At 39.5% G+C, this 25,756-nt stretch overlaps 1 protein-coding gene across 13 annotated transcripts; it reads left to right on the plus strand.

Annotated features, from left to right (window-relative positions):
- The first annotated feature begins 195 nt into the window (after nucleotides 1-195).
- On the plus strand, nucleotides 196-24,438 carry LOC308680197 (uncharacterized protein). 13 transcript variants are annotated; one of them, XM_081348197.1, is made up of 16 exons: nucleotides 196-2,060; nucleotides 2,150-2,217; nucleotides 2,306-2,387; nucleotides 2,527-2,586; nucleotides 2,683-2,757; nucleotides 2,848-2,898; nucleotides 3,032-3,222; nucleotides 3,299-4,207; nucleotides 4,332-4,682; nucleotides 5,078-5,123; nucleotides 5,836-5,927; nucleotides 6,032-6,134; nucleotides 6,289-6,393; nucleotides 8,625-8,786; nucleotides 8,901-9,083; nucleotides 12,620-13,040. In XM_081348197.1, exons 8-16 carry the CDS (start codon nucleotides 4,205-4,207, stop codon nucleotides 12,640-12,642), a joined length of 1,068 nt encoding a protein of 355 aa, XP_081204323.1. In that variant the 5' UTR covers nucleotides 196-2,060; nucleotides 2,150-2,217; nucleotides 2,306-2,387; nucleotides 2,527-2,586; nucleotides 2,683-2,757; nucleotides 2,848-2,898; nucleotides 3,032-3,222; nucleotides 3,299-4,204; the 3' UTR covers nucleotides 12,643-13,040. The 13 variants fall into 13 exon arrangements, with proteins under 13 accessions (XP_081204323.1, XP_081204329.1, XP_081204330.1 ...); XM_081348203.1 differs by lacking the exon at nucleotides 12,620-13,040 and adding an exon at nucleotides 23,727-24,438 and having other exon boundaries at nucleotides 2,498-2,586; nucleotides 2,848-3,222; XM_081348204.1 differs by lacking the exon at nucleotides 12,620-13,040 and adding an exon at nucleotides 23,727-24,438 and having other exon boundaries at nucleotides 2,848-3,222.
- Nucleotides 24,439-25,756: the final 1,318 nt, after the last annotated feature.

The following is a 25,756-nucleotide window of genomic DNA, read 5'->3' on the forward strand; positions in this document are numbered from 1 at the left end:
AATAAAGGTCTGAAGGATTTCTAGAAGCTTCAAGTAGGATAATATGATCAAGGTGATCAAGGTTTGATCAAACCAAACACTACAGGACCTCAAGGGCCAGAGTTGAGAATTCCTGGTAATATCATGTCTGTACATTCATCTCGCTTGTCAATAAATTGTTATTTTTACTTTGTCAGGGAGGATCCTGGTACCAAACTGACTCCAGTCTACACTGTAAAAAGTGAACAGTTGGATCAACTTAAAAAAAATTACTTCAGTTGGTAACACCTAAAGAAATTAAGTTTTCTCAACTTAAATTATTGTGAAAAATGTTATAATTTAAGTTGAGTAAACTTAATTTTTTTAGGTGTTACCAATTGAAGTATTTTTTTAAGTTGGTCCAGCTATTCACTTTTTACAGTGTAATGTTACCTGATGCCAACTGAAAGAGGACCTCCTTGGATCACTGATTCATTCTCTTTGTCACATCTTTCATACAGTCTCCTTATAGGCTACTGAATTTTTATTTTTTTTAACTTTAATAATTAAAGTAATAATGCAAATTAAAAAATTGCATCAAACATACTTACAAGTGAGCATATCTATGTAAAGTTGGTAGTGATAAAATAAAGTGTATTTTATTGTGTAATGATTTTGTTTGAACTCTAGAGCTGATCGTATGTGAATAGAAGCAATGTGAATGATGATGGTATAAAGGTTTTCAATCAATATTTTCATACCAGTTAGAACTATTATGAAACCAATCAAAGCACAGTCTCATTGGAAATACGTTACTCTGGCTACATTTTTGCAAAACCTGAAAAACGTACCTCCAGGTACTGCACTTTTCGGGTGAAACGTCCACTGGAGGCGCTCAGTGGTATCAATTATTCTCTGCTCCAGATGCGTGTTTATTAAAGGTTATAAAAGCGACGATCTCCAATATGTGAGGACTCCGACGTAGACACATTCATTTTAATATCAATTATGAATTATTTAAACTCTTCTGAGGTGCCCAGGCTGCGTGACTGAGGATAGACGTCCGATGAGCATAGGCTCTGGATCGCACTTCGCCGAGGTAACTTAACTTACGTGTTTACCGAAAGAGTCGCCGAGGTAATTTACGTGTTTACCGAAAGAGTATGGCATTGCCTCGCAAATGGAACAATAAATTCTAAAAAAATCCATTTGTATGTTTTAGTTTTCTGTCTTTTACTGAAATTGAACGGCAGGGAATCGCGCAATAATGGCCGTGTTGATTACGTACCAAACCCCACAAAACTAGTTGGCAAACTATTTTTGAACGGCGAGCCCAATTTTATTCATTTGTATAGCTGTGTCTCTGTTGTCTATCGAGTAAGTTATGAGTTAACTTTAAGCCGAATATAAAATAAGATATCGAAAGCATTAAGAACAAATTTTGCCTGAACGTTACGACTTCACGTTTCAGTCAGGTGATTGTTATTATGTAGCCTACTCGGTGAAACGTACAGAAAGTTTACGAGTGGGCAGTGGACTCCCAGCTTCAATTAACCCTGGTAACGTTACATAAAATGTTATATTGACCACATATCAATTGATCTGTTCTGTTTTCAGTAAGCTTGCTTCTCTCCCATTAGTGCACATTTGGGACATTTCATGCAATTAAAACTGGGAGATTTTGAACATACAAATAGCCTAGAGGCGAACTGCTCAAATGTAATTGATCTCAGAATATTTGTATATTCTTTTGTTATCAGTGAATGTAAGCAAATGAGTAGGCTACGATCAGCATCGTAAATCCTGCAAAGTTTTTTATATTTTCTTTTTTTCCCACATTTATAACACTATACTTTGTATTATATTACATTGCACCACACACACACACACACAAAAAATTGTAAATGCTGCTGTGAGGGTGTCATCCAAAAATGACATCCTTCTGACTGCTTTTATTAATTTCTTTATTTTTTTCCCTCTTTTTAAAGTTGCGAAAACACTACTGTAGAGTTTTCCTTTGGATATTTGAGCAAATAAGACAACAAATATATTTAATGCACTGCTATAAAACAATGACGACTTCCGCTTCAGAAAAACCCGGGGTAAGCAGAGCCCGTCTTCCTATTAGACATTCTCTGGGGTAAGCATTCTTTAATAATGGCCTCCAATGATTTGTCTGATCCAACTGCAGAGGACATGGAAAAGGAATTAGAACTTGACACCGATGAAATCATGGCTGATTTGCAAGAGTTGCAGGAAGTAAATGGTCTTTTAAACTGTTTAAGAATAATGATGATACTGTTCGTTTTGTAGCATTTTATACTGATAACATAGTTCTTATGGATAGGAGGAGACTGCTCTTAAATCACGACCTAAAAAGAAAAAGAAAGACGTTCCAATGATCAGATGGAAAAAAAGAGACAAAAGAGGTATTTTGGTATATTCAAAACGAGAAGCCAAACAAGAAAAAGGGGGTAACGTTAAGTGACAATATCATGTTTATTTTCTCTTAATGTTCTTGTTTTCAAAAATCTTATAGAGGCTTATCACTTTTACACTGGTGTACAGGTAAATCCAAAGCTTCAGTGGTCCGTCCATTAACAAGCAACCAAACTTTGATTGATCCTGGTAAGCTGATTGTGTCCATTTTGTAGAGTTAAAAAAAAAAAAACATTCAAAAATAATGGAATGGTTTTACTGACACATTTTTGTAACTTATTCTAGTAAATACAAGTGCTGCTGAGAATTGTATGAATGAGGATTCTTCAGATATAGGCATCAATGCACAGTCTGCTATTGGTAAGTTACAAAAGACTTCTATCTTGTAAATTTTTTGTACAATTAGATTATGACCATTTGTTTTCTTATATATGACTTTTGGCTTTCAAGATATACAGTTACAGCAGCTCCATGATGCTCTTATCCATGATGCTGAGAAAAGTATGTCTGCATCTCACAACTGGACTGTAAGACAAATGGTGTCTGAAAACCATTGGATAGAAGCAAGACAAAAACTCTTGGATTGCTCGCTCGCCTCAATTAAGTTTTATTGCATATCTTGTGATCACTGCAGAGTGAAGGCAGCAGTGATAAGGTGCAAGGACTGTTTGCCAAAACCACATTACTGCAACAACTGTGATGTGTCAACTCACCAATACCTTCCTTTGCATAACAGAGATTATTTTTTAGAAAATTTCTTTAAACCTATCCCTCCATCAAGTGTTGTAAAGGACATCAATGGCCAACACACATTATGTGAGCAAGGTAAGAAAAACATATTTATGAATACACAAGTCTAAAAGTCTAAGTCATATTTTAATTATGTTCTTTTTTTCTTTAGCATGTTTGTTACCCATCCAAGAACCTCAAAATATTTGTGATTGTGTGCCTCAAAACATGTCTGTAAGTGCTGGCCGATTAGTACATCTCATCAACATAAATGGTATGTATTCCTTAAAAATGAAGTATTTATTCAATCCAATTTTTTTATTGTTCAGGGTTGTCATTGTAACTTATTTGGATTGGATTGTAGGTCGCCAGTATATCAAATATTTATATACATGTTTATGTTAGTGTATTGGCTTATCATCCAATTTGTTCCACTGTAATTAATATAGAGTAGAGGAGCAGCCTTTCTATGATGGAGTTTTCATTGCCAAGGATGAAGATGTAGCAACATTTGTTGATTTAATTCAGCAAAAGACCAACCCAGTATGCTTCCATAATTTTATTAGTATTTTTGTTGTTTAACTGAAATATTAGCCTAGAAATCTAGACGCACCCTAGCGGAAGCAAAATGTATTTCGCAGCCAGGTGGGTCTAGCAACTCTCAATAGACCCTCTAGCTGCAAAAACCTAAATTGGGTCAGGCCAATCACGTCGTGTATAGAGTAGGCGGGGGCGGGCTTAACATATGACGACAGAGTTGCAACGGCTGCCACTTGAAAACAAAGAATGACGGCTGCTGATGGAGAACAACAGTCTTTCGAATCGGCTTTGGCCGCGACTCTGGAGGACTTGGAGTTAAGTTTTTCTTTGAGAAAAGAGCAAAGAACGGCACTTAAGTCATTCTTAAAAAAGGAAGATGTGTTCGTCGTTTTGCCGGCCAGATATGGCAAAAGTTGAATCTATCAACTAAGCTCCGCTGTTGGGAAAACGCTCTGGTTGGTTGAAGCGCTGTCCTATTGCATGCAGAGGGAATTTGAAAGACAGCCGTTTATCCCGCCCCTCGGATTAAACCGGGTCTATGGTGAGTTTCCAGACCTAACATCTTGATGTAGGTCTGGCTTGCCAGGCTACTGAAATATTACTCTTTACTGATAATGCTGTTTATTATTATTATTATTATTATTATTATTACTACTATCTTACAGGTACAAGGGAGAGGCAAATGTGGACAATCCACATGGGCTGCTGCCAGGGAGACCTCAAAGAAGTCCAGCAATAAATTGGATGAGAAAGGGTTGGAGGTGGCAGTTTGCAGACACAACATCTTGCTTAAAGGACTGAACATGCAGAGGGGTGAAATATTTGCTTATCCAATGTTTTTGCAAAAAGAAGTGGCCTCAAAAACAAACTGCATATTCTTTTGCACAGACATCATGTGTCGATATTGGCCCTACTTAAAAAAGGTTGCACAGGCAGTTCCATGTCTGCAGCCGTTAACAGAGATGAAGCCTTTTCTTTCTATTATGCACGCAAAGGGACACTCTACCAGCTGTGAGGTAACTCTGTTTTAAATGACATGAAACAAAAAAATCCTGCACACTATCAGTACTTGCACACGTATCAAAATAGCCTATTTACAACGTTTAGGTCCCATGACCTTCATCAGTAATATACCTACATGCTGGATGAAGGTCATGGGACCTATTGTAAACTTTAATAATGTTTGTGCAAGTACTGATAATGTACAGGATTTTTTTTTTTTTTTTTTTTTTTTTACCTGCAGTTGTGTAAAGGTAATCGTTGATCGATTGTTTTAAACAACATGAAATAGTACAAGGTCTTTATATAATAATAATAATTTTTTACATTTATGTACTGGTACTCATTTCTGGGTACTCATTTTCACTTTAATCTTGTTCTGTCTGTTAAATTATGCCGGTTTGTTTTATAGGTCCAGTGCAGTGGTAAAAACCAAACGGGAGCAGGCACTACTATAGGTGAAGAAGTAGAACAAGTTAACAGTTTTCTATCACGTGTTGCTCTTACAACAAAGTATATGTCCGTAGATTTAGACAATAGAATTTAAAATTTCATAGTCAAATTTAAAAATGCATTTTGGCTGAAAATTATAGGAAATTGAAGTAATTCGGGCTGAGCACCTATGGTGTAAGGACCCTATTGGAATTTAGTATTCCATTTAGTATTATTTTATTTTATATTTGTGCTCATTTTAGTTGTTTAGCTTTTCATAAAGTGTGTAAAGGAATAGTCCATTTCAAAATGATGCTTTTTTCATAATTTACTCACCCTCAAGTTGTTTTAATGCTGTATGATTTCTTTCTTCTGCTGAACACAAAAAAAAAAAAAAAAAAATACATTTTGAAGAATGTTGGTAACCAGATAGTTGATGAACCCCATTGACTTCCATAGTATTTTTGTCCTACTATGGAAGTCAATGGGGTCCATTATCTGTGTGGTTACCAACATTCCTAAAAATATATTTTGTGTTCTCTTGAAGAAAAAAATTGAGGGTGAACAACTTGAACAACTTCCATACAACTTGAGGGAGAGTAAATGGTGACAGAATTTTCATTTTGAAATGGACTATTCCTTTAAGCTTGGAATATTAATGGCCAGTGAATAGGCATTTAAGGTTTTATTTATTTATTTATTTATGTGTGTATAAAAGCTGTGTTTTTTTCTGTTTAGCACCAGTGGATATGATCACCCTTCATGCCAAAGGATGGAATGAAAGAAAGAAGAAGAACTTGCACGTTTACTTGTCTAGGCGGTATATCAAGGTACCACACCTTTAAAACAGTGTTGTTTTAAACCATACATTTACTGTTCATTTCTTTTTAAACAGTCATATTCAGTTAAGTGCATAATCTCACCTATGTTTAAGACTGGGCAAAAGATGAAGGAAGGCAAAGATGATATCGAGGCTGTTAAGTCCAAAGAAGAGTTGCAGCAATGGGTGTGCGACGTTAAGCGATGGGCAACTCAAGGTGCATTCTCAATTTTTGTTTTCCATATTTTTATAGTTTTTATATAAATTAAATATTATAATTTATTTGAAGTATTTTAAATCTTAAAATACTGTTCTTGCTTAATGCTTAGTTAATGTCCTGATTCAGTAGTCTAATATGCTATTTTAAACAGTTCCCGATGGCAATAGAACCAACGATCCAGAGGGGTTGCAGCATCAGATTGAAGGGTTGTATTTGGGCATTCAGCAGAAAAAAAGAGATTTGTATCGCCTTACAGGTAAATAAAATGCAATGTAGGGGTGTGACGAGATCTCATGCCACAAGATCTCGCGTGACTAAAATGTGACAAGATGAAATAAGCATAGAATGTGCCACAGTTACATTCTCATTACATGCCTCCACTGTCGTTTGGCTGTTTAAAATAAAATAAAATAAAAACCATTGTAAACTATTGTAAAGTCTGCTCTGCTCATCCAACACGAGCTGCTGTCGCTAATGGCTCGTTTACACTGAGCGGTACGCTACAGTACGGTATGGTACGCAATTATTTCCGTTTCCAATGTCAAAAGTTTTGAATGGTACCAAAATGCCGAACCGTAGTGTACCACTTTTTAGTTACCCTTCCGTTGGGGTACCTAGCACAGTGGTACGGTACTAAAGGGTGGAGCTAGACTCACTGCAGGACGTTGATTGTTTGACAGAGAATCGGCACTTGCGCGTGCTACAAGCGGAATGACAACATAAGAAGTGCCATTTTGTAATATACAGTTGAAATATAATACTACTGTTACTGTGTCACGAAATGTAGTTTTAAGAGTTTTTCAGGTGAGAATGTAGTTGTTTAAAGCTCAAATCTGTGGTTTATTTATAAAGATTTATGAAAATTTGATCCAGGTTGTGAGATCCAGGTTGTGAGATCCAGGCAATCACCGGGCGCTCTGCGCTCATGTACCCCACCTGGAACAGCCTTTCCTCGGCTAGTCGTTCTGACGTTTACCGCTGACTCTGACGTCTTTGTAGTGGTTAAACATGAGATATAATTTGTCTTGTGTAGACCTAAAGGGCGATATTTGGTCTCGTGAATCTATAATGTGTTCCCTGACCAATCGTTTTGGCTGAGGGCTAAGTGAAGTTTCATAACTATATATTTAAGCTATTTAACTTTACCGTTGTAAGGTTAGACTAGAGTTGACTGATTTGTTTGCTTTATTTCTCATTGTATAGCTTCTTGTACCTTTTACTTATACTTTTATAATGGCTAATATTGATAAAACTGAAATTTCAAAAAAAGAGACTGGGTTGAGTTTTGTATTTAAAATTTTATTACAGTGAAGATGATCTGTAATGTTGTTTACTGCAACATCTGTTGTTTAGTACAAACACACATATTGCCTGGACCTTATTAAAATGTTTAATATTTTTATATTATATTTAAACAAAGAGGCAGGGTTGTATTTTATATTTTGTTGCAGTGCAGTGCAGTGAATATAATGAATACACGTTGCCTGAACCACATTTGTGTGGCTATAATGTTTAAGATTTCTTTATCTTGTCTTGTTCTCGGGTGCTGGGCTAATCACTCCGCCCAAGTAGCAGTGCTTCGCCTTCTGAGAAAATAGTTCCAAGTATTTAAACGTTTAAAAAATGGCTGTGTCTCTTGTGACCTTGTTATTTGTACACACTGTGACTATACAAATCACAACATGTAAATAGGAAAATGTTGGCATTATTTTGTCACATTGGGATTAGTATGCTAGCTGTAGCCATTTACATCCAGTCTTTGTGCTAAGCTAGGCTAGCGGTGGGTGCGTCAAACAGACTTGAAAGCACACACGGATATGAAAAGGTTATGTATGGACTTCTCTAACTCTGGGGGATACGGTGAATAAGCTAAAGTCCCAAAAAGTCAAAGTGTTCCTTTAAATGAAAACGAAAAGAGGCAGTGTGGTGTTTTATAACATTTCATTTTATTGTTGTCCAATGTTGTTTGTCGCTTTCTTCTTCACGCGAAAATTAAGCTGATCGCTTCTTTTCGGCATAGGCTACACCATGCTTATTGAGTAAGGGTACTGCTGGCAGTGGAAACGCTAGATGATTCATGGTTTACCGACCCGTACTGTACTGTAACATATCGAGCCGCTCAGTGGAAACGAGCCATAACAGTGCAACAGGAATCACAGTTTACTGATTGCATGACGATTGCGGAGGAAATGTCTTGTGTTATGTCTTGAAATGACATTCATTAGAAGATTATCAGTTAAAACAATTCAAAATGCACCTGCAGACTATTTTTCCAGTCATGAATTTGGTTACTGAGGATTTCAATAAAATATTGTGCAAAAATCTTGTCTTGTTCTCGTGAACCCAATCTCGTGTCTCATCTCGTGAGATAAGTGTCTCGTCACACCCCTAATCCGTTGTTTCTTATTTAGATCATCATAATTGCTTTCAAAGGGGATGTTATAATCACTAGCTCTGTCAATTTTTCTTTTGTTGTATATGATCCAGATCGCAACAAGCAGCGGCACAAAGTCCGACGACGGATTGTCGAAGAGAAGAAGTTGTCCGATGCAATATCCCACTACAATTCTCTTCCAACAAGTACCAAAACTTTGAATTCCGCGGATGACTTGCTTGCTGCGGAAACGCCTATCTGGCCATGGGAAATGGGTATGACCTTAATTTATGTAAAATATTTATTTAATTGATAAACTTGTAAAAAACAGTGCATGATACCTTTTTTTTTTTTGGCTTGTTACATACCGAGTTCATTTTCAATTTCAGTTGATGATGCTTCACTGGCCATGAAAAAAAAGGTATTTGACAAGCTGATGCAAGTACAGAGACTTGAGGAAGAAGAGGCTATTCTTGTGGAGGAGATGAAGAGACACTGGGATCACATCTGCAGAAGTGTCCAAGATATAAACGATCAGACTGATGCGTTGTCAGATGCCCTAACTACTAAGAGTAAGTGTTTTTGTTTTCTCTGAAATCATTGATTATTAAATGATAATAATTGTGCTTCTCATTTGGGTTTACTAAAGAATTTTGACAGGCGTGGCAAATTTGGTGTATTGATATTAGGGATGTAAACGGTTAATCGATTATCGATTAATTGTCGACAAGAATTTACTCAATTAAATTAATTGTCGGCTAATTGAACATTGCGAACGTGACACGAGATTCTCACGGGCGGCAAGAGACCCGACACAAACCTGAGGCGGTAAAAAAGAAACCAAACATGAGGGGGTCAAAACAGAGTGGAGTGTGGGAGCATTTCAAATTTGAGGCGAAGGAGGACGAAAAGTGCCATCATTGCGCATATGCTTAAGTTAATGTGTGTGAGAGAGATCTCAGGACTGGTGGGAGCATACTGGCTTTTAATATTTTGTCTTTAACGAGGAGCAGTGGGTCCGAAATTTTGTTGTGTACAACAATATGTTGTGTCAACGTTTGTCCACATCCCTCTCCTACGACGACACAATGTTTCGTCGGGTCATCCGTCCCTTTGCAAATGCGCGTGGGTTTCTCTCGTCATTAAACCGTGGAGACGTCGCCTAATGCCTCAGAAAATCTATCTGACAGTCACATTGGCACATATCCGATTTATTTTCACATACGAATGAGGCCTGAAACCGATCTCGATATATCCGAATGCATGCGTTTTTTTCCTGTTAAAGGCCCTTTCACACTGGACGCGATTTTGACGCACGAATAATTCGCGCGATGGGTTTATTTTTTGATCAGCTGTTTGTGTAATGAGCGCTTCCACACCGAACGCGAATGTGCTGAGGCGAAAAAACGACTTTTATTTTTTTCGCTTCGATGTCGATTTTTTTTTTACTTTTGCGGCGACAGAATAGGCTTCAGCCAATTCACATACTACAAGGACAACGATTTGAAAGACAATGTGTGGCGTAGCATTGCCAACCAACCGGTTATCACGACTGTGAGTGTGTTGTGTGATAGTCCTGTGCTGTGTAGGCTAGCAGGCCAAACTACATTTGGGATAGAAAGCTAACACTATTATCGTCAAAGATAGAGACAGAGACCGTGTTTACTTTGAACACGTAACAAAATGCAGTGAGACTATTTAGGGCTGCTTTTAGTAGGCTATACTATACATTCTTTGTGTGATATTTCTAGTCGAATGATTTTTAACTTACTTCGTGTGTTACATGTAATGTGTAGTTACATTACAAAACGCACTGTTGAAGACGCAAAAAAAAACTGCACATAAGCATACTCCCCTTCAGACTTTCTGTTCTGTAAGATTGGGTGCACCCAAAACCTTCTTTTCTGTCTTTTAAATAAAATGAAAAGCTCGTCTTCACTGGATGCTATGACTATGACTGGATGATGATGATGATGATGAAGTGTCCATGTTTTCTCAGCTGTCGGCGCGATTCGCGCGAAAGTTTTGGAATGTTGAAGCTCTCTGAACGTCACAGACGTCGCAAATTCGCATCGCGGCTGATGTGAATGGTTTTGATGCGAACTATTCGCACACGAACTATTCGCTTTTTCGTTTCGCTTTTTCGTTACGCATCCGGTGTGAAAGGGCCTTTACACTGTCATAAACATATCGGATCTGTGTCACATGTGAGCAAAAAATCGAAATTTGGTCACATTTCACTGACAGTGTAAACAAGGGACGCCCTCTAATTTTACTGTAACCTTCCTCAGGGATGATTTTAGTTGTGTTCAGTTCTATATTTGAAGTTTCCAAGTCTAGTAATCTTACTGTTACCTTTCTCAGACCAAGGAGGATTATAATTGCTGCTGCTAATGTTTCAAGTTTTTCATACAAGTAGTTTACCAGATAGATTATAATATGTAGGCTTAATATTGTAGGCTAAGCCTACCCATGTAGATTTTTATTTAAAATTTATTTTATGTTGCTTAATGATTCACATGCAACAGGTGAGCCAGTGCACAATTATTTTTTATGTATTTTAATTTTATGTGCATAATTTATTTTGTTAAACTACATAAATACCATTATCTGTACCGTATCTCAACTGTTATAATAAAACATCAATTGAGCAATATAACATGCATTTTTCAGTAGCCTATATAAGCAATATTTAGATTTTTATGTTAAAGACACTATTCATACCGTGAGAAATTTACATTCTCAGGAAAATGTCCGCTTATCAGTTAATTGTTAATTGATCGATAAGGTCAGTCAATTAATGATAAATGAATTAATCGATAATTTGCATCCCTAATTGATATACATTGTTAGGTAACTTCTTAAAGGGTAACTCTCGCAAAATGCAATCTAGGGTCTAGGGTCTTGTTAATCTACCTGAGGCAAACTTTCGTTTAAAATCATAATTAGGATGAAAACGCCACTTTTAAGTTTGACCATATTTTCGTTTTCTAATTGCCTTGTGAATGGGAGTGAATGGGGCACGACTATGATAGCATCAAAAATCGTATAAAATAATTTTTAAAACACTAAGAGCTCGAAACAACATGAAACTTCGCTGGAAGTATCACCAGGGGCTCTACACATGAACTCATGCATTGAGAACATTGTTTGTGTACACAGAGTTTACTAAAAATAAAGATTTTGAGCAACTCACTGTGTTTCCGTTTGCCCGTATTTTTTCAGTCAAAAATAGTTGATCTCCGAATATGAATTAACTGACTCTGAATTTTAGTATTGTTTCTTATGGATCCTTTTTCAAATACAAGGTCAATATTGATTCCCTTTCGAAAGGGAACTCTACACTACGTCAGAATGACGCTATGGGGAACGCCTCAGGCGTGACAGGTGTCTGAAATCAAATATCAACTCACGGCAATCATGTTGACCGGCAACAGCCCGTGAATCATCAGCTTGATTGATTAACGCGCGACCAGGATGTATAAAATGGAGCCTTGAAAACATGACAACATCTTTTCGTCTTCAGGGACTGTTTGTCTGTTTAAGAGAATATCGCTTTGAAGAGGCATTAAGAGGACGCACGGCTCTCGAGAGAGCCTCTTGTGCAAACTGTGAGCGTGTTTCATTTGAAGAAACGCTCCGCTCTCGTCTGACCCTTTTTTTCGAGGAAAAAGGAGGGTCAGCATTCGAGCCCTATGGTGCACGCGATCTGTGAAATAATACTGTTGGGTGCGAGGCATTCACAGCCAGCTCCTGAGGGTGCTGGCAGTGTTCATTGAGAAATATCTCTGCGCGCGTGCGTCCGTGCGCGTTTGCCAAGGCAGTGTGTAGATTATGAGACCATAATTAATAATATTAAAACAGTATTGTCTGGTGATTATGGCTGCATTTAATTCTATGGAATTAAAATGATGGAATTTTACCTGACTTTAAGAAGTTAGATATTTTAATTCAGCCTACCATCCAGACTGTGTTTCACTTATCCAGTGTTTTTGGCTGCATTTAATTCTGAGGAATTAAAATGATACACTGCAGGTGTACTGTCTGGTCTTTTTGTAAAATGTTTTTGTGCGCAAATAACATTTTCTTTTGTTTGTTTCTCTTACAGACCGCGTCTCCTGTATAGAGTGACTGTCAAGGAGTATTTTCCAAAAAAAAAAAAAAAAAAATACTTATGTGGTGTTCAGGTTATCAGGTCAGAGGCTTCACCAGGCCTTCCTGAATATGAACTCCCACATTCTGTGGCAGGCCTCCTCTCCTTGGAGAGTCATTCTGCTGAGGCCTCCATAAATACATGTTCCAACTATATAGTTCGGCAGTTTTGGTCTGTACTCTAGCATGTGTCAGGCTTCCTCTCCTTCAAGGCTAGATTATTGTAATGCTCTACTGGGTGGTTGCCCTGCATGCTTAATAAACAAACTACAGCTGGTTCAAAACGCAGCAGGTCGAGTTCTTACCAGAACCAGGAAGTATGACCATATTAGCCCAGTTCTGTCAAAACTGCATTGGCTCCCTATTAAACATCGCATCGATTTTAAAATATTGCTGATTACTTACAAAGCACTGAATGGTTTAGCTCCGCAGTACTTGAGCGAGCTCTTTACGCATTATAGTCCGTCACGTCTATTGCGATCTCAAAATTCCGGCCAGTTGATAATACCTAGAATATCAAAATCGACTGCTGGCGGTAGATCCTTTTCCTATTTAGCACCAAAACTCTGGAACAGTCTTCCTACCATTGTCCGGGAAGCAGACACACTCTGTCAGTTCAAAGCCAGATTAAAGACACATCTCTTTGACCTAGCTTTCACATAATACATTATAGACTTCTATAATTTAATGTTAGGCTGCATATAGTAGGTCAGCCGGAACCGGGAACACTTCCCAAAAATCCTGATGTACTCGTTACATCATGAGAAGAATGGCATCTACGCTAATTTTAGTGTCTGTGTTTATCCCGAGGTTTTCCTGCAGCCTGCCGGATCCAGGCCGTATCCAGATCTGACGGAGGACCTTCGCCTGGACCGATGACAACACAGTGCTGAAGTGCCAACTAGTCTCTCCCTATGGAGGAACCCACTACCACTCTACAGATAAGGCGTTGTCGGGAAAATTCGTCTCGCGTTCCTACCCCAAAGCAACAAATAAAATAAAATTTTATATACTGCGTATATTCAAACGCACATAACTATAGAACCCATTCTAAATGCTCATGTGAACGCCATCAGCGTTTCTCACATCTTCGCGTTTAAAGTCTGTGTAGAGAGAATGGTGTCGTCTTAGCGGCCCCTAATTTAATAACAAATGATCATTGCGACGGAAGCAAATCAATTAAAACTAACTTTAGATGGAAATAACTTAACTATGCTGTAAAGCCGAAACAATCTCTGTTACCTTAAATTATACGCTTATCTCTGTAAAGCTGCTTTGAGATAATCTACGTTGTTAAAAGCGCTATATAAATGAAGATGACTTGACTTGACTTAAGTCTGTAGCATGTGGTAGGCCGCTTCTCCCTTGAGAGTCATCCTATTAAGGCCCCATGCAACCAGCTTTGCAGGTGGAGCTGAGAGGTGGCCCCTCCCTCTCTGGGGGAGGTGCTTTAGGCCCTTCGCTCCCTGAGCTCTGGTAGTAAATAAGCTAGTTATCATAGGTATGTGTGTTGGTTTCCTCTCCATTGAGAGTCATCCTGCTGAGACCTCCATATATATACAGTCATATGTGTTAGGCCTCCTCTTATTCAAGAGTCATCCTGTTGAGGCCTCCATGCCAACAGCTTTGTAGTTGGAGTCTTAGAAGTGGCCTAGTTATATGTGTTAGGCCTCCTCTCCTTCGAGAGTCATTCTGTTGAAGCCTCCATATATACAGTGGCCATCATAGGGATGTGTGTCAGGTTTTCTTTCAGCTGTGAGTCATCCTGCTGAGAATTCCATATATACAGGCATGTGTGTTAGGCTTCCTCTTAGTCAGTTGAGGCCTCCATGCAAATAGCTTTGCAGGTAGAGTCCTAGAAGCGGCCCCTCTCTCTGAGGAGGGGCTTTAGGCCCTTCACACCCTGAAGCTCCTTTTTATTGACAAGCTAGCTCTCTTAGCTAAATGTGTCAGGCCTCCTCCCCTTTGAGAGTCATCCTGTTGAGGCCTCCATGCAAGCAGCATTTGAGTTGAAGTCTGAGAAGTGGCCCCTCCCTTTCTGAGGAGGTGCTTCAGGCCCTTCGCTTCCTGAGCTCTGATTATCGTCAAGCTAGCTCCCCTAGATATGTGTCAGGCCTCCTCTCCACTGAGAGTCTTCCTGCTGAGGCCACCATATTCATAGTTAAGCTGTCTATGGTTAGATATGTGTTAGGCCTCCTCTCCATTGAGAGTCTTCCTGCTGAGGCCACCATATACATAGCTAAGCTGTCTATGGTCAGATATGTGTCAGGCCTCCTCTCCACTGAGAGTCTTCCTGCTGAGGCCACCATATACATAGTTAGGCTGTCTATGGTTAGATATGTGTCAGGCCTCCTCTCCATTGAGAGTCTTCCTGCTGAGGCCACCATCTACATAGTTAAGCTGTCCATGGTTAGATATGTGTCAGGCCTCCTCTCCACTGAGAGTCTTCCTGCTGAGGCCACCATATACATAGTTAAGCTGTCTACGGTTAGATATGTGTTAGGCCTCCTCTTCACTGAGAGTCTTCCTGCTGAGGCCACCATATACATAGTTAAGCTGTCTATGGTTAGATATGTGTCAGGCCTCCTCTCCACTGAGAGTCTTCCTGCTGAGGCCACCATATACATAGTTAAGCTGTCTATGGTTAGATATGTGTCAGGCCTCCTCTCCATTGAGAGTCTTCTTGCTGAGGCTACCATATTCATAGTTAAGCTGTCTGTGGTTAGATATGTGTCAGGCCTCCTCTCCACTGAGAGTCTTCCTGCTGAGGCCACCATATACATAGTTAAGCTGTCTATGGTTAGATTGTGTTAGGCCTCCTCTCCACTGAGAGTCTTCCTGCTGAGGCCACCATATACATAGTTAGGCTGTTTATGGTTAGATATAGGTGCCAGGCCTCCTCTCTTTAGAGAGTCATCCTGTTGAGGCCTCCATATATACAGTTGGCTGTTTTTGGTTTATACTCTAGCATGTGTCAGGCTTCCTCTCTTTGAGGGTCATCCTGTTGAGGCCTCCATGCAAGCAGCATTTGAGTTGAAGTCTGAGAAGTGGGCCCTCCCTCTCTGAGGAGGTGTTTCAAGCCCTTCGCTTCCTGAGCTTTGATTATGGTTGCTAGAAATGTGTTAGGCTTCCTCTCCTTTGAGAGTCATCCTGCTGAGGCCTCCATATATACAGTTCGGCTTCACTCCCTAAAAGAGTGCAGTAGTTATATTCTAGCATGTCAGGCCTCCTCTCTTTCGAGAGTCATCCTGCTGAGGCTTTCATGCAAACGGTATTGCAGGCAGTAGTTTAGAATAAGGGCCCTCTCAATATTGGAGAGTTGTTTTTAGCCTTTCTCTGTCTGAGCTCTGTATTATGAACTTTTCACTTTGAGAATAAGTTCTGGAGACCATGTTGGTGTAAATGTGCAGGCTTCCTCTGCTCTCTAGTCGTCCTGTGGAGGCTGCCGCTTCCCTTAGGTACTAAACAGGTTGTTGGCTTCAGCATTAAGTGTGATAGCCTCCCTGGCATGGGGGTCGTTTTTGGTCCCCCCGAAAGGGTCAGAGGCCTCAATAGGCTCTCCTGAGTATAATCACCCACATACAGTGGTTATCAGGTTATAGGCCTCACCAGGCCTTCCTGAATATAGCTTCCACATAACATGGTTATTAGGTTATAGGCCTCACTAGACCTTCCTGAATATGAGCTCCCACATGTTGTGGTTATCAGGTCAGAGGCCTCACCAGGCCTTCCTGAAGGTGAGCTAACTCATACTGTGTGTGTTTTCACTCAGCATGGTTTTCAGGTTGTAGGCCTCTCCAGGCCTCCCTGGAGTTTAGTTCCAACATATTTTGAGTTTCCACTTAAGGTGGTCTTCTGGTAACAGGTAGTAGGCCTCTGCAGGCCTCTCTGTAAGTGAACTCCCATGAACTTCCTTAGGCCCTCACAGGCCTCCTCAGTGGTTTGAAACACAAACACTGGGTAGATCCGTGGATCGAGTAGAGAAACTCCCCTCGCTGGCAAGGGTTGTAAAGCACTATGCTGAGTTATACTCTCCGGGATATCCCGCATTTCAGTCCTAGGTCCTCACAGACCTCCTCAGTGTTTTGAAATACAAACACTGGGTAGATCCGTGGATCGAGTAGAGAAACTCCCCTCGCTGGCAAGGGTTGTAAAGCACTATGCTGAGTCATACTCTCCAGGATATCCCGTCTCTGAGATCCGGGCCGAGTGGTTCACTGCCTGCTTTGCAGTCTCTCGGGTTGGATGCCTTACCTAAAGGCAAGTGTCCAGAGGCTCTGTCTTCAGACAGACAGGAAGTGGCCAGACTTAGTGTCTTATGTAGTGACACCAGGTCAGGCCTGCCTGGTGGCATTTCAGGTGGCACGTTCCCCTGAATAGTGACTGGCTGGGGTTCCCTCGGGTCCCCTAGCCACATTCCCTAGAAGGGGACCCTTTCTAGTTTTTGAATTGTGGTCCTAGGCCTTTGAGCTGGCCCAGGTAGACCTTCCTTTAAATCTGTGGGGGTTTTTCTGTGGTATCCTTTAGCTTGGGCTATGACCGTAGGGAATGCTGTCACTGACAGCCCAGTGTGACCTGAGGGCATGCACTCCCCTTAGCATGGTGGCGTTGGTATATCGTTCCCCATAGCGTCATTCAATTCAATTCAATTCAAATTTATTAAGCCATTTCAACTAAGTTGATAGGAATTTGTCTTGGTATGCTCACATACAGCTTAATTGACATAATACACTGACATTACAACATGTTCCACACATACTTCACAACAACAACAAATACACGGACAAAAGAGCCTCATATTGCACATGAGATTAGTTAGCAGAATGACCAGATGAAGGGTGCTTGAAAACAGAACCTCATATAAAACATTCTGGGAGTAAACTGATATAAAAGCATTCGGTATCCTAGCCTCAGACCATGTTTAGGTGACGTATGGCCTGAGGATAGGTACTGTCTCTGAAGCGTGATGTTCTACTGGTAATGCTTCTATACCTCTTGCCTGATGGCAAAATATTAAATAAGTAATTTGCTGGGTGGGAGGAGTCACTGGTGATGTTTCTTGCCTTCTTAATGATTCTAGTGTTGAAATGTGAAGCTATGGAGGGCATACTACAGCCTATGATCTTAGATGCTCTGCTCAATACTTTCTCAAGCTGTTGCTTGCCTTGACTGGTTGCATTACCATACCACGACAGGATAGAGAATGTTAGCACGCCTTCTATGGCGGCTCGGTAGAAGTGAGTCATGCATTTCTGGCTGACCCCGAATTTCCGTAACTGACGGAGGAAATAAAGTCTCTGATGGGCTTTGTTTACAATGAGACTGATGTTCAGGTCCCATGAGAGCGACTGGTGAATGGTGGTGCCCAGGAAACGGAAGGACGGGACCCTCTCAACAACCTGATCATTGATGGAGAGGGAAAGGTGTTGAACAGTCTTCCTTCTGAAATCTACAATCATTTCTTTTGTTTTAGTTGTATTTAGGATTAAGTTATTGGCCTCGCACCACTTCACCAGCCGCTCAACCTCTGCCCGATAGTCAGTCTCATCACCATCAGAGATAAGGCCTAATATCGTCGCTGCCCGATGAAAATCACGTATGTCCAAAACGGTTACTTTTCAGGAAGTGAAAAAAACACCGTAATTTAAAAGCATATGAACATAGCGTTGTCATACTTGGTATGGCATCTTTAAATGTAGCCATATTCTTGCCAGTGTAATGATATAATCCACATTTGACCAAAATCGAGTTTAAATGGACATACATGCATATTTTACAGTAACGGTGGTCGATACGCGTTCTTCCGATCATTAATTAGAATGGCCAAGTCGCGTTTCATATTGACAGATGAATACGCTCAGTTTATTAAATAGCCTACGTCTCAGTTTATTAAATACGCTCAGTTTATTAAATGTCTCTTGCAAACTATGAAGGGACAATGAATCAATACACTCATTGCTGACCCCAGGGCCGGCGCGTCCATATAACTAGGCAATTGCCTAGAGCGGCACTTTTGTAAGGGCAGCAAAATGTGTGCCAACCGGGAATGAACAATTCACAAAATAGGCTAGGCTATATGATCATATATAATCATACATAATCAGAGAGTTGCCTTTTTCTTTTCGTTTTGAATTATTTCGTTTAAAGACTTTTCAAGCTTTGTGTATTTGATGTCTTTCTCATGTCTGTGTGAGGTATACACTGAGTTTCGTTAATGAGATGCGCTCCAGTTAACGTGCAATGCAAGTGAACGCGCGGGCGCCTCCATGATTATATTGTCTGCTATATACCGGTATTTGCTTATTTATTAAATCCATGGTTGATGAAAAAATGATTAAAATTAAGTTACAATTTATACAAAACGAAATTCACTTTAAAGAAAGGTTTTATACAAAACAAAACTTAATGAAGTGGTCAAAATCATGTCTGACCCGTCTCAAATTGTGCATCCTATTACTCGTGCTGTTCACTTTTCATACTTTCAACAGCATAGTAGACCTACAGACTCTATTTGTACAAACTGCTGCACATTCATTTAATTCTGAATTTTGCACACACAAGATGAAAGGCTTCAAATCAAGTTCACGGATAATTGTGCGTGCATTTATTAATCATTATGATACTAAAATCATAACAAAGTAGGCTATATGTACAAAAAAAATACAGCCATTTCTGTTTTTTTCTTTTAAACAAAAAAGAAAAAAAAAAAAAAAAGAAAAAAAGCTGCACCTTTTTTTTTACATTTCATCTTTCATTCCGAAATAGAATAATGAATGGACGAAAAAGTACACGGACCCAACATGTAGGCAATAAGCCTTTTTACCCGTTATCAATCTAAATTAATCTCGTTTTTAATTTAACTTAATTTCGTTTTTCTTTATTTAAATTTCGTTGTTCTTTATTTAAATTTCGTTTTTTTCTTTATTTAATTTTCGTTTTTTCTTTATTTAAATGTCATTTTTCTTTATTTAAATTTAGTTTTTTCTTTATTTAAATGTAATTTTTATTTTTTTAAATTTAGTTTTTTTCTTTATTTAAATTTTTTTTTCTTTATTTAAAATTAGTTATACTTTATTTAAATCTACCCTTTACTGTCTCAGTAATTTATTAGTCAGAAAAATATTAGACTACCTTAAAAGTATTGCTTAAGTTAACAGACCCGTGCGTTAACATCTCCACAATAAACAGTGACAATTACTTCGTCTAGACCATTTACTGGTAAATAACAGTTGTGAATATATTGCGAATATATAATAAACTTGAACAGTTGTCAAAAACAAACGTTTGCCTGATACTTTACCTCACAGAGTTATTCGGCTATCCAATGCTGAGCTTCCAGAGACGCTTAGACCGCGAGATGCCTCCACAGGGCGGGAGATACGCGGCGTGATTGACAGCATTGACACCAAATGGATATACGTGAAAATCAGATGACATGATTTCACAACTTTTCATAGGTCATTTAGATATGTGAAGCATACTGTATACGGAAATTAACCTGGACATTCTATCCGTCGAAAAATCTCAAAATCGGCAAAATGGACATACGCGGTTTTCATCGGACAGCGACGATATGGTGGTATCGTCTGCAAATTTTAACAGTTTGACTGATGTTTGATTTGATGTGCAATTATTAGTGTAAAGTGAAAATAAGAGCGGGGACAGGACACACCCTTGTGGGGCGCCGGTATTAAGAGTCCTCGTTGATGACACATGATTATTAATTTTAACAAATTGTTTCCTACAGGATAAAAAGTTCAAAATCCATTGACAGAGAACAACATCGACACCCATCGCTGAAAGAGAGTTATACAGCCTGATAGGGATAATGGTGTTGAAGGCTGAACAAAAATCAAGGAACAGGATGCGAGCATATGTATTTTTTGACTCAAGATATTGGAGAATAAAATGAGCGCACAATGACACTGCATCATCTACACCCCTATTTGCCCTATAGGCAAACTGATAACAATCCAGTGTGATATGCGCTAGTTTTCTGCAGACCAAGCGCTCAAATACCTTCATTACAGTCGATGTGAGCGCAATTGGCCTGTAGTCATTTAGGCAGGTGATGTTATTCTTCTTAGGCACTGGAATAACCATAGCTGATTTAAAACAGATAGGTACAGTTGAGGAGGAAAGAGACCAGTTAAAGATGTAAGTGAATATTGGAGTAAGCTGGTCTGCACAGTTCCTCAACGTAGCTGGTGTTATACCATCAGGCCCCGCAGCTTTCCTGATATTTTGATGGTGCAGCAGCCTCCTAACATCATGCTCTGAGATTGTAAAAGGGGGGGAGGGGTGATCGACCATACCCGTTAGAGGAAGGCTCAGAGAATTAATCTGGGTTACTCTGGGCTCAAATCTGCAGTAAAAATCATTTAGCTTCTCAGGGAGGGAGGGGTCGCAGTCTGAGACGTGATGCTTGATCTTATAGTTGGTAATTGTCTGCAGACCCTGCCAGACAATGTCATGGACTTGGAGCTTATTTTCAAGTTTCACTCTGTAAGTGGCTTTAGCTGTTTTAATAGCCTTTTTGAGTTGGTATTTGAGGAGTCTGTAAAGTGCTTTATCATCACATCTGAATGCAGCGTTTTTTCCCTACATAAACGCCTTACATCCTTGTTAAGCCAAGGCTTGTTGTTACTGTAATTGATGACAGTTTTGGTGGGAATACACACAGACTCACAAAAGTTTATATAAGACATTACAGTATCAGTGAAAGTGTCAATATCATCATGCACAAAAACACTCCAGTCTGTGACATCAAAACAGTCTTGTAACATGTCTATGGCCGGAGGAGAGTACCACCTGACCCTCTTTTTCACTGGTTTAGTTGTTTTTAGTTTCTGGCGATATTTAGGAACAAGTAATACAGTGTTGTGATCAGACTCACCAATCGGGGCTCTGATTAGAGCTTGATATGCTTCTGGAATGGGAGAGTAACACTGGTCCAAAGTTTTATCCGGCCTGGTAGAAGTATGAATCTGAGGCTTGTATCTTGGAAGAGCTTTCTTCATAGATACATGATTAAAGTCACCCAGCAACAGGATTACAGAATCCGGATTGGAGTTTTCCATGGCGAAGATGTGATCAGCCAGTTCCTGAGTCGCTGACGTCATCGCAGCGCTCGGTGGAATGTAAACAACACACAGTATGACGGAGGAGATTTCTCTCGGTGAGTAAAAGGGGATGCATTTAACTGTGAGATATTCCAAGTCCGGCGAACAGTTGTGTGATAGAGTTTTGGTATTCACACACCAGTTTCGGTTAATATAAATACAAACACCGCCGCCACGCTGCTTAAGGGATTCGCTGGTTCGATCTGCCCGATGAAAGGTGAAGCCATCCAGTTGTAACGCAGAGTCAGGGATATACTCGTGCAACCAAGTTTCTGTCAGGCAAATGGCAGAGCAGTCTCTTAGATCCTGTTGGGAAAGAATGAGGGCAGTAAGTTCGTCCTTCTTGTTTGATAACGAGCGAACGTTGGAGAGAGTGAGGCTCGGGAGGGCAAGCCTGTGCCCCCGGTATCTTAGCCGAACCAATGCTCCTCCACGCTTACCTCTCTTCTTCCTCAGCCGGTGTTTTGGGTGTTTCCAAGGGAAACCAGAGAATGTATCTGGCACAAATGACTGTGAAACCGGCAAGTTGTCCCGAATGTGGATGAGTTCGGCTCTGTCATATTGAATGAGACCGTCACAAGATTTCATAAACAAACAAAACAACAAATACAAATTCTGACGTAGTGTAGAGTTCCCTTTCGAAAGGGAACGTCTCAGGTTACGACTGTAACCTATGTTCCCTGAGAACAGGGAACGAGACACTACGTCTTCCTGCCATGCCTCGGGGCCTGCCTGCAACAGTCCCTTCAGACGATAGGATGTTGTCATGTTTTCAAGGCTCCATTTTATACATCCTGGTCGCGCATTAATCAATCAAGCTGATGATTCACGGGCTGTTGCCGGTCAACATGATTGCCGTGAGTTGATATTTGATTTCAGACACCTGTCACGCCTGAGGCGTTCCCCATAGCGTCATTCTGACGTAGTGTCTCGTTCCCTGTTCTCAGGTAACATAGGTTACAGTCGTAACCTGAGACGTTTTCACTAATGACAAAACAACAAATTATCCGTGAGTTTATATGGAACTAAGCTTTAGGAGCTTTTCATCTTTACGCTCCTCCCTGTTACGTTGCATTCGGAGATCGACAATTTTTGACTGTCAAAATGCCGGCGGACATATCTACAGTGAGTTGTTCAAAATCTTTATTTTTAGTAAACTCTGTACACAAACAATGTCCTCAATGCTGGAGTTCATGTGTAGAGCCCCTGGTGATACTTCCAGCAAAGTTTCATGTCGAGCCTTCTTAGTGTTTTAAAAATAGCGATTTTGATGCTATCATAGTCGTGCCCCAAGCACTCCCATTCAACAGGCAATTTGACTGAAAACTAAAATAAGGTTCAAACTTAAAAGCGTGGTTTCCATTCTAATTATGCTTTTACACGAAAGTTTGTCTCGGGTAGATTAAAGTCCACGTGAACCGAACAACTTTTCTCCAGTGTTGTGACATATTCCAAGTGAAACAGAATATTGAACAGAGGGCAGGGTTTCACTTTAGTGCTCCTCCTCTCCATCTCTGCTCATAGCAGACTATAATGGTTTGAGGGGAGTGGTTAAGCGTTTTCAACCCAAGCCGTCAAACCGACATCATCAGAAAAGGAACGCCATTCCAGACCGGAAGGAACTTTTCAGATTTTGATTAAAGATTACCACGGCAAACAAGTTTTTTTTTTCTGTGTATTAACTTGATTAATTGATTAACTTGATTAACACGGATTAATTGTTCACCACAAGACTAGTAATATGCGCTAACAAAGTAAATGGGGTCAATTCTGATTTCAGGTGACCCTAAGCCCTAAGTTGCTTTTTGGGGTGAGAGTTACCCTTTAAATACTTGAGAATTCCTATATTTATAATGCCTCACAATTTAAGCAGCATTATTAATGCAAAAGTGTTCATGGTTCTGTTTTTTGTTTTTTTCATATTTATTTACTTTTTTTAAGCCTATCCATCAGGACTGTCAGAGGATGCATATTCTGGCTTGCTCTGTCGTTTTCGAATGCAGCTGCATGATCTGAAGGCTGAAAAAGAAAGGGTGAAGGAAGCATATCACCAATTAGTGACTGGATGGGATAGTTTGGATGTCCTTAAAGAGGATGACTGCGGCGACTATGAAAGCATGTCTACAAATTCCTATGAATCAGCTGACGAAGACAGCGTAGATCCACATTTCTGATTTTCCAGAGGTCTCTAATATAAAGATTTTTTACTTTTTTTATTTTTATTAACTTTTTATATTTTATCTGCATCACAATGTACAACACTGTAGATTGCACTTCTGGAGTAAACAATGATTCAACAAACTGTACTTTATGTAATAAAAAGTTTAATAAATGTTTAACTTTGTGTAAATTTGGGCTAAACAGTCTCGGGGCATGCTCCATTATGAGTATTGTTTTGTTTTCCTGATTGCTTATTTATTTGAACAAAATTACCTTTTGTAGGATCATCCACATGCATAGTTTGCTAATAACATAACTGCAATAAAGTAACAGCTTAGTTAACAATTACTTGTTTACATAGGTTATATGATGTATTTTATAATATTTAAGCACCTAAAACCTTATCAGTTTTACTAAATTTAACTTAAAGAACTTTACTTACTTTCCGTATATTAATAATAAATGTAACATGAATGCAGGAAACGCATGAATATAAAGTGCCTTGGCTTTTATGTCTTTTTCACAACATATTTTCCTGCACTATTGAAGTTATGCACTGACATGAAATCTAGCTGCTGTTTATGGTGTTTTTATGTGCTGTTTATCAAGAACTTATCAACTTTATTATTTCCCTTTCCCATTACAACCTTTAGTAACACAAGTGTTGACTATGGTTCTGGGTGTGTTATCATAACCTTGTGTGATGGAATGTTAAAGGAGAAAATGGTTGGGGTTTGTCTGCTAACTTCAGTGGCTTAGTGAAAAAAAAAACAGACTCCACAATCTGCATGTGCAAATATTTTAGTGACTGGGAACCTGTTGAGTAACACCATGCCATGGGGAGTGATATTTATGTTCCGGGGTCCTATGTTACCCATTTTTATGAAGCACCTACTGAACACATGATAAAGGGCTAGGGTAACATTGGACCACAGGATTAAGGACCCTGTTAGCATACATGTATTCCCCATCCTGGGAAGTCCATGCTCTTTTATTGTCATTTTGTTATGTGCACATGAGGTAATCAATGAAATTATATTTCTTTTGTATGATAATTTGCAATATTATATTAAACTATTATCAGTCAGGTTAATCACAGTCCAAATAAGATGTGGTACAACCTATAAAGCACTTGGCGGCACGGTGGCTCAAAGCAAGAAGGTCTGACTCCCAACTGAGCCAGGAGTCCTTTCTGGAGTTTGCATGATCCCCCATGTTAGCGTGGGTTTCCTTCGGGTGTCCTTACAGTTTAAAGACATGAAGGTTAGGTGGACTGGATATGCCAAATTGAGGAGTGCAAGTGTGTGTGCACTCTCAGTGCTCAAAAAGGGCATCCAACGTAAAACCTGTGTCAAATGAAGTGGACCCTGTAAATGAGTGGGAATAAGTCTAGGAAGATGGATGGGCATACTAAATACCATAGTGTCACAAGGCACATCATCCACACTTTTTCATGCAATATGCTTGAAGTGGGGAAAAAAAGGTGCCGGTACTCTCTTGCATTGGCAAATTATGACATTTGAAATTTCTAGTGAAAAACAAAACTTTGAGATTTTGCTGGTGCAACAACAATTTATTGTTATTTATTAACAACATAAATGTATTTAAACAAGTCGTGTGTGTGTGTGTGTGTGTGTGTGTGCGTGTGCGTGTGCGTGCGTGTGTGCATGCGTGTGTGTGAGCATTTCTTAACAAAGACAACTAACATTTTCTTTTTAGAAGCTGGTCATTAATAAACTTGATAGTCTTAAAGTTTTTTAAGATGGGGAGGTGTACAATAATTGCATGTAAATGGTAAACAACCAAGAAAA

Source organism: Scardinius erythrophthalmus, assembly GCF_964197995.2.
Source record: "Scardinius erythrophthalmus genome assembly, chromosome: 20".
NCBI lineage: Eukaryota > Metazoa > Chordata > Actinopteri > Cypriniformes > Leuciscidae > Scardinius > Scardinius erythrophthalmus.

Bases quoted from the DNA above. Each gene is read 5' to 3' on its own strand.
- LOC308680197 (XM_081348195.1), top strand. The intron at 5,124-5,835 runs GTGAAGAAGTAG...TTTTCTGTTTAG, and splicing joins GGGAGCAGGCACTACTATAG to CACCAGTGGATATGATCACC. The intron at 6,135-6,288 runs GTGCATTCTCAA...TATTTTAAACAG, and splicing joins TAAGCGATGGGCAACTCAAG to TTCCCGATGGCAATAGAACC.